This window comes from Musa acuminata, chromosome BXJ1-4, assembly GCF_036884655.1.
Source record: "Musa acuminata AAA Group cultivar baxijiao chromosome BXJ1-4, Cavendish_Baxijiao_AAA, whole genome shotgun sequence".
Taxonomy (NCBI): Eukaryota; Viridiplantae; Streptophyta; class Magnoliopsida; order Zingiberales; family Musaceae; genus Musa; species Musa acuminata.
The window spans coordinates 29,338,385-29,347,327 of NC_088330.1; the positions used below are offsets into that span (position 1 = coordinate 29,338,385).

Genomic DNA, 8,943 nt, shown 5'->3' on the forward strand with positions numbered 1-8,943 from the left:
CACCTTGGGTCACTGTTTGGGCCTTTTTACTTGCCCCAACACAATCTTTACATGGGCCCAGCTGACCCCTAATTGGGTTGGCCCAATTCCAATCTCAATTATGTGCTAACTACGAATTCTAAGGCATACGCTAAGCTAAATAAGTCCGATAAGTCAAGGTTTTTTCCAGCGAGTTTCCGGCGATCTTCCGACGATCTCTCGGCAATGTTCTAGCGGACTCCTGATAAGCTCTTGGACTTCACGTCGATCTTCTTGGAGAGTTTCGACGAGCTTCTTTGGCAAGCTCTTGGACTTCTCGATCAGTTCCGGCAAAACTTCGATGAACGTTCGGACTTCCGACGAACTCTCGAACTCCCAACGAAATTGCGTTCTTGACTCCAAGACTTCATTTTGCTTTATGCCTTGCTATCGTAGTTAATCCTGCACACATAAAACATACTTCGATCTAGACAATTATTACTAAGCATAAATCATGTTGTTTGGTATGTCATTGGTCTATTGATGCTTCATCTGATTCTTCGGCGCATCGTCTTCTCTTGTGGCCTATTGCCCAATTGGTCAGTTGACCTTCGCAACTCCAATATTCTTAATGTAATATCTGCTCTTCTTGGCCCGATGCCCGAAACCATGGCCCGAAGGCTTCTGTCGATACGTCGATCGATCTTCCGGTGTGACGTCCGATCTTCTGACATGTTTTTCTCCGGCCCAACATGATTCTTCCTGCTTTAATTGTCTCTCCTTGATCGAAGCATCATACGTCACTCAAAATACAAATCAAATCATAAACACTTATCAATTAGTTTCATCATCAAAATCTAATATTCAACAAGTAAGAATAAAAGTGAGTCTAGGAAAGATACAATCATATGCTATGAGTACAAAATACTATGACACTTTAAAAATGAGTATTTACAATTAAAAAAGAAGTCAACAAAAACGAAAGTATTCTTAACTGGGTTAAAAGTGGAAGAGCAAATAAATGAAGAAGAAGTGACAAATTATGTCTTAATGGCTTTCGATAATGAGGTATTTGAGTCTCCCAAAACTTTCTTATCGTAAGAAGAATTACTTAAAGCATTTCATGATTTATATGATGAACTAAAAAAAAAATGATAAGAAATATAATTCACTGAAAAGGGATCATGCATTACTTACTAATGAATTTAATAAATTAAAAATTATGCATAACAAATATATATTAACATCTTGTACTCTTTGCTCTAAATGTAAAAATTTAAAATAATCTAATATTGAACTTAAAAAAGAGTTATTTCAAAAATCAAATACTTTAAAAATATAAAAACCTAATTATCATTAATGAGATATTAGAACATTACTCAGGAGAATCAATTAATAGTAATAATATAATAGATACTCTTAAAAAGGAAAAAAATGTTTCTACGATAAATATTAGAAAATTTTAAATTTGAAAATAAATCATTTGATATGATTCTTGTTAAACAAGATTATATATTAAAAAAAATATTAGTTTCACAAATAGTAGTACATATAAAAAACTAACTAAATTTGTAAAATGACCACACTTAAATATAATTTTTGGAAAAAATTTAATCATTATGCTTACACATGCTCTTCTAAGAAATATAATCATAAATTAGTTAAGATTCCTAAAGGAATCATGAATGATTTAAAACCAAAAGACAAAATAGATAGATGTAAGCACGAAAGACCCAGAATTAAATGAGTACTTAAAACAAATCACTCTTTCGTATATCTCTAAACAAAAACTAAAAGCAAAAGATGATATCTTAATAGTGGATACTTAAAACACATAATTGAAGATCTTATAAATTTCTTAAAACTCATTAATTGAGATGAAAAATATATTACCTTAAAAAATAATAATGAATAAAAAATCATTAATATTAAAAATATTAATAACAAATTGAATCTCTTGATTGATGATATATTTTTTATAGATAATTTAAAACATAACTTAATAAGTATTAGTATAAGAAAAATAATATTAAATTTAAATCTGATGCCACCTCAACAGATAGGACATCTTTTCGAAAGTCTACCAATCAAAACCATTATACCATGGTTTTCTCTACTCGAGCATCTTTGAGCTTTTGTCTAAGGGGGTTAGAGGGCACGGACCTTTAGGCTCCTTTGGAGACAACCATCCTTTGTCTGATATATCACTTCAATACAACTATAGAGAGTTCACTGACCTGTAAGCTTCAGTTGCATGTAGGTTTTTTTTCCTTTTGAGGCTTTCTGCAACTTTACTGACCATTCAGTAATATCAAATGAATCAGTATTTAGGACGATAGTAGCTAGACAACACCCAGAAAAGTGATATGCGTGTAGCAACATTGAAACTGGAACATGAAACTAGAGTTCAGAAACAACCATAGAGCCAAACCTTCAGAACTATACATAAGCAAAACCCCTGCACATGCTCTCAGGCCTAAAACACATCGTCAGATCATACAACAAGAGAAGCTAGTAAAGATAGTATCAGATCAGACAGGCTTCTCGCCTGGGAGATAAGATGGGGAGCCACCATCAACCTGGCTCTTCTTCCTATGGAATATGCCACTGAGGTTTGGCAGAAGTGCCTTTTTTGAAACCGTTGATCTAACAACCTTCCGATTCTCTTCATTCTTCTCTGCGGTTTTCACACTCTGGACCATGGGTCTTGGCGGCAATGCTTCTGTTGACATTTGTGTCTCGGCCAGTATCCTTGAGGCAGTCTCAGCAGCCCTCTTCTGTTCCTTCTCCCGCCACCTCCTCATCTCTCCTTCAACAGCTTTCTTAGCAGCCTCGGCCATTTCAGCCCTCTTCAGTGCCTCCTCCGTTGCTGTCTCCATATCCTCCATCTCCTTCCGAGCTGCCTCAAGTTTCTTGATTGCCTCATTCTCACTGGCCCTCACAGCCTCTACCTGAGCTATGGCAGCAGCAACCTTCATCTCTGTCAGCTTCTCAGACTCCACAACCTTTCGGGTCAGTGACTCGTATTCTTCTTTTGAGATTGTTATGTTGGCCCCAGACTCAGAAGTTGATGCACGAGCAACATTTGCTTTCTCAAAAAGTTCCTTGGTAAGTTCAAGGGCTCTTGCCTCTGCTGCTTTTGCTTCCTCTGCATCCTTCAAAGCAACCTGCAACTTTTTCTCTGCTTCATCTAAGGTGGTTCGGGCTGCCTCTGCTTCACCTCTTAGCTCTTCAGCACTTTTCTTCATTTCTTCTGCTTCCTGCAATGCGTTCTGAGATTCAGATGATAGCTGATGAAGGGCTGACACTAGATCATCAGATGCTGAAGTTGCCTTGGATTCTGCAACTATGGCTGCCTCAAGCTCAGCTTTGCATTTCTGAAGTTTGACGTGAAGGTTACTGACAACAGATTCAGTTTCTGCATCCTTCTCTTTGAGCTCTGTGTGCTCTTTCTTTACAGCTTCTAACTCAAGCTTCAGGGACTCGACCAAACTCCTGAGCGAACTCTCTTCTTCAGCAAGTTTCTGCAGCATCTCTTTAGCACCATCAAGCTCAGCAGTCACTGTTGTAACAAACTCCACATCTGAAGTCTGGGCATCTTCTATTTCCTTCTGCACGGCTCCAATCTTAGCAGTTGTCTCTGCCAGCTTGGCCTCAAGGTTCTTATGAACTTCAGGATCAAACTCTTTCTTCAAAGAAGCCAATTTCTTTTCAGTATCTTCTAGAGCTTGTTTGTAAGACTGTTTGGCAGCATCTTTCTCGGTGCGAATCTTTGATTCTTCTTGACGGGCTTGATCAGTGGCAAGCTTCACATGCATAAGTGATTCCTGAGCAGCTGAAATCTCCTCCGACAGCTGTGCGACCTTCTCAGTGTTGCCATCATGTAGCTGCTTTGCTTCAGCTTCCTGCTCGATGGCAGTGAGCTTTGACTCCATTGATATCTCAAAATCCTTCTTGATCCTTCTAAGTTCCTGTTTTGCAGCATCAAGCTCCGTGATGGCAACTGCATACTGCTCCCTTGCATTGTCAAATTCCTGTTCCCAGACACCACCCTGACGAGTATTTTCAACAGAGCTCACATCTTCAAGTTTCTTTGTTTGAGTCTCTGCAGCTTCAGTAGCTTTTAGAGCCAATTCCTTCAACTCATTTATAGAATTCAGTTTGTTGGTCAGTTCCTCAACAGTTCTTTTAGCCCACTCTAACTCACCAAGTGCTTGGATCCTAGTTGTTTCAGCATTAGTAAGCTGTTCCTTGTACTTGTTAAGCTCCTTTTTAGCCAAGTGAAGCTGTGTCTCCTTAGCTAAAGCCCTCTGTTAAAAGAGAGAGAAGTTTGGAGCATATGCTTTGTGATATAATTGATTGATCAAAGTGCAGAAAACAGACTAGCACTGACCCATATGAAACCAATATAAAAAGCAAAAACAACTTATTTATGTTGAACATACAAAAAATGAAATGACCAATAGAGCACTTCATAACACATTAAATTATGACTCAATGAGGGAATCCAATTGCCGCACTTTCTTAATCCATAAATCAGGTACTTTTAAATTCATGACACTGAAAATGTATTATTTTTTTAAGAAATATTGAACCACATATTAAGTGTCCTGAGATAAAAGCCAAAAGCTATTGAATAGAAGTTTTTGCAGGTCCATTACATGAAAAGAAATCAACAGTTATGATATAACCCCCTATAGATGATGTAGATTTCTTGCATATGTTTGGACAGGATCCCAAAAAGAAATATAGAACAACTACATTATTATTTCCATGGGTAATTGTTTGCTTTAAATGAAGAAGTAGCAAGCCAACATCATTCCTTGTATCTATAATTTGGAGTCTCTCTCTAAATAGCACATCTTTAGATCACTCAGACAGTAATGAAAATGAAGAGACGACAAAGTCTCCAAATCCTACATCTTAAATTCAAAATAAAATGAACAGACAATAAAGTTGTTCTAGATAAAATTATTTTTAATCAGAATTCATAGACAGAGAGTGGAACATATACCTCAATGGGTGGAGGCTTTGGCTTTCTCACAGTAGCTCTGTCAGATGTAAATGCTACCTCACCAAAAAGGCTGACAGCAGCTTTAACAGATTCAAAAGGCGCTCTTGTGTCTATCTCTGCTTTGGGTGTTTTGGGTGAATCCACAGAATTTTGTTGTGTGTTTGTGCCCATGATGCTTCTCTGAACTATGTCAGCCTACAAAAGAAAATTAGAAACAGTTTGCTTTTATGAACTCATAAAGGACTCAAAATTTTGTCAACTTCAGTATCCAACTGAAATAAGAAATTACATAAATACTAAATAATTCAAATGGCTAGATTTGAACAGAAAAAATCTTGTCAAATAGCTTGAGCATATTCAATGATTCACATTAATGCAACTAATACAAAGTTCACCTCAGTACAAAATTGACATAATTTTTGAAATGATAGGATATGTGGGGCCAATAATAATTACTTCATTTATGGTACAAGAGTTGAAAAAGATACCAACACATTAACCAACTGACCTGAATGGAAAGGATTAAATCAGTAAAGTATAAGTATTTAAACAATGATGTTAATAGAGAAAAAATTCATTTTAAAAGGAGCAAAACATAAAAAAAAAGCCACCAAACCTTAAACTTTGACCAACTCTTGGAATAAACTCGATGATGTATATCAGATATTTCAGCAATTAACTGATTAAATATTTCTCTATCTGGATATTTGTCAGACTCTAGATGACTACAATTCAGTCTGTTGGAACATTCAACCCTAGACATCCTATTCCCAAGATCTAACTACACAAATCATCATTTGATTCATGTTCATACTCATTTAAACAAATCTCGAACTTTCTCATTCAAGAGTACTAAAGCCAAATAAAGAAAAGAGACTGAGTTCCAGTGGACTGAAAACTGAAAAGCAAGCTTCACCACTTCGGTTCAACTTTCAGTCAATTATCTTTATCTTCTAGGATTTTCAAAGTACTTCAAACGTTTTTTAGTTACTCAATAACAAGGTTTGTAATTTTACCGGCATTTCGAGCTCAGCTCGATATGGTATGAGCATACTGAGTGGTATGCTCTGACGTACCGATCAATATATATATATATATATATATATATATATATATATATATATATATATGGTAAAAAAGTTACAAAATAAATAAAAAGGGTGACGTCGTCTCGTTTCTTCTCCTCACGAAGCCTCGGTGACGTCGCCGAGGCTTCTTCTCCCCGCACGGATGAGAAGAAGTCGCCGACGATGTTGAGGCCTCATCGCCTCAGACGAGGAGAAGGTGACATCTCATCTGCGGCGTCCGACGAGGGAGGGCAGCAACAGATCAGGATCGTTGAGGGAGAGCGGCACCGGATCTCTAAGTTCTCCCTTTTCTTCTCCCTCTTCTTCTCCCTCGGCTAATACCGCCCGATAGCGGGCAGCAACGGTCGAAATCGATCGTTACCAAAAGATTTCAAGCGGTAACGGGGCGGAAACAGCCCCGATTGACAGTACCGCCCAATAGCAGGCGGTTCGCGTACCGGTCTATTGGCGGACCGGTACGTATCGTCCGATACGGGCGGTATCATTCGAAATTAAAATCTTTGCTCAATAGTATGAAAAAGCTTAAGAACCTACAAAAATAAAATCATATACAAGAATGAATTGGTAAGTTCAAGATAATATGAACCAATAACAATTGATCTTCAATGAATCTCCACAACAACAAAGCATTTTTCTAAGATCTGTTAATTGTTTACAACAATGATCTGGATATTTAAAGAAAACCTATGTGTTTAACAATCCAGAAAAACAACATTATTTACAATACTACTAAAATGCACATGAATTTTAGTTAGCACAAGATACAAACATATACAGCTACAGCCCAACTGAAGTTCAAAAATTAATATTGAGATGGAAGATAAACTATACCCTGAAATGTAGAAAACACTCTGAGACACAAACTTCATTATTCACAGTCTTAGGAAATTGTTTCCACTGAACTGGCAGTATAGTACAAAAATGGACATCAAGATTTGTCAAAATTCCATAAACAGCATTTCCGTGCATATTTCCATCATTTTGGAAGGCTATTATAGAGCTATCACCACTTACAAACAAACATGGATGTCAATGAAAGCAATAAGCTCACTGGATGTCAACAAAGAAGCTATAAACTATATATCAACGTCTGGAACTATCTTATCACAGTGTCTATCTAATTTAAAAGAGTGTTATAAGTGATCACAAAACTACGTGAAGATAAACAAAGTTCCAATGATAATATCCATTTGGTAATGTTGAAAAGCAGAGAAGGATGTTTTTGCAGAAGTTTTTAGTGAAGTAGCACCCGTATCTTTATGGCCATGTAAAATACCATGACCCTTGATCACCTCGCCTTAAAGAATGATATTGAGAACATTCCCGTTCAGTTTAGTTCTTTCAAGTAATCAGACATTACATTTTTTCTATCTGCCCTTTATAAAGATCTTGACACCAGCTCATGAATGGCATAAAACCCAAATTCTACAGATTTTTATGTTCTTTCCTAAGAAAATAGGAATTTGACTTCTCAATAATGCCAGCAGCCACAGGAGAGGGGAAAGGCTTCTAAATTTGGTAGAGATAACACAAAACTAAAAATCAATGCAACAAATAGTCAAGAATATTAAATAGATCTTAAAAGATTTTTGTCATAGTTCTTCATAGCAAAACGGATAAGAACAAAAACTATTCTGGACAACACATAAATCCAATTTGAAAAAGGATTTTACCAATATAACAACCAATGGTACAGTCAACTGTCTCCATCCTCGATTAGTACATAATAATATCCTAACATGTAAATTGTTGCTCTCTTGCCGGTTAAGAAAATAGGAAAGCTCTCCCTCTTAGTTCATGCAGTTATTAACCATCGCAAAGCGACCATCAAACAGGATCAACAGAATTTTATTGGAAACAATTTTTATATGCGACGCAAGAGAACTTTGAGATCTCGTGCCTTCACAAAAACGATCAGATTATTCGATCCCTAACTTTTCAATAAGTGCCATCATAAAGATTCATTTCATAGAAAAGAGCAACCAATTTGATAAAGTGCGACTCGATTACAGCCTCTTTTACGTATAAATGACATCAACAATTTTTTTCCATCGAATTGAAGACGCCAATCAATTTCCAGACAAAAAAGCCGCTTAGCACTAGAAAGAGGCAAGAGGAGCAATAAAAGCACCAGGATCACAGAGAAGAGTCTCGGATTAAGGTTCCAGTCAAGGAACAAAACAAGGCTTGAAGAAAAAGGGGGAGATGATGATTAGAGAACAGACCTCGAATGGAAATCGGCTGCAAATTTCCGACGAGGGTTCAAGGACACGAGATAGACGGACGGGAGCGTCGGCGAGAGATCGAAGATGTGGAGACGCAGAGGACAGAGAAAGGAGGCGGCTCCGGCGACGGAAGAGAAGAAGCCGGCCGCTTCGAAGGCCGTGCGCGTCGTCGGAGGGAGCAGGAGGGACGGATCGATGAGAGAGAGGGAGAGAGACTTAAAAGGGGGGGAGGAGGAAAAGCGAGACCAGGGGTAAAGCGGACTCGTCGGAATGCGCGTCAGAGTTTAATCCCAAAAAATAGTCACCGATGCGGTGTTCCAGCCGAGGCACCATCGAGTAAAGGCTTATTAGTTGGTTGGGCAAAACTAGGGGTCCTGTCATCAATGACCAATGGGAATGATTCTATTCTTGCTGGAGTCCTCTCCGAGCAGGCAAACCCGGAGATAATAATAAAAAACATTTAAAAAGTGCGCGTGTTGGGATAAATTTCAAGTGGTAAAATGTTGAAAGTTGGACTTCTTTTGCGTCTCGCGGCGGCTTCGTCGTTTTTTTTTTTTTGTTTTTGCTTAAATATCGTGATAGAAGTATCACTATATACTTACTTAATTTGGACGGACTAATTAAGGCTCTATTAGTATCATGATTTTTATATTTAAAA

General features: G+C 37.5%; 1 protein-coding gene across 1 annotated transcript; it reads right to left on the bottom strand.

Annotated features, from left to right (window-relative positions):
• Window positions 1-2,301: 2,301 nt before the first annotated feature.
• Window positions 2,302-8,546, bottom strand: LOC103982005 (WEB family protein At5g55860). Its single transcript, XM_009398793.3, has 3 exons — window positions 8,286-8,546; window positions 4,973-5,167; window positions 2,302-4,268 (listed from the first exon to the last, which is right to left on the bottom strand). The coding sequence occupies exons 2-3, from the start codon at window positions 5,141-5,143 to the stop codon at window positions 2,490-2,492; spliced, it is 1,950 nt and encodes a 649-aa protein (XP_009397068.2). The 5' UTR covers window positions 5,144-5,167; window positions 8,286-8,546; the 3' UTR covers window positions 2,302-2,489.
• Between the last annotated feature and the right edge of the window lie 397 nt (window positions 8,547-8,943).

Bases quoted from the DNA above. Each gene is read 5' to 3' on its own strand.
- LOC103982005 (XM_009398793.3), bottom strand. From the start codon at position 5,143: ATGGGCACAAACACACAACAAAATTCTGTGGATTCACCCAAAACACCC. The intron at 4,269-4,972 runs GTATATGTTCCA...CTCTTTTAACAG, and splicing joins CAAAGCCTCCACCCATTGAG to AGGGCTTTAGCTAAGGAGAC.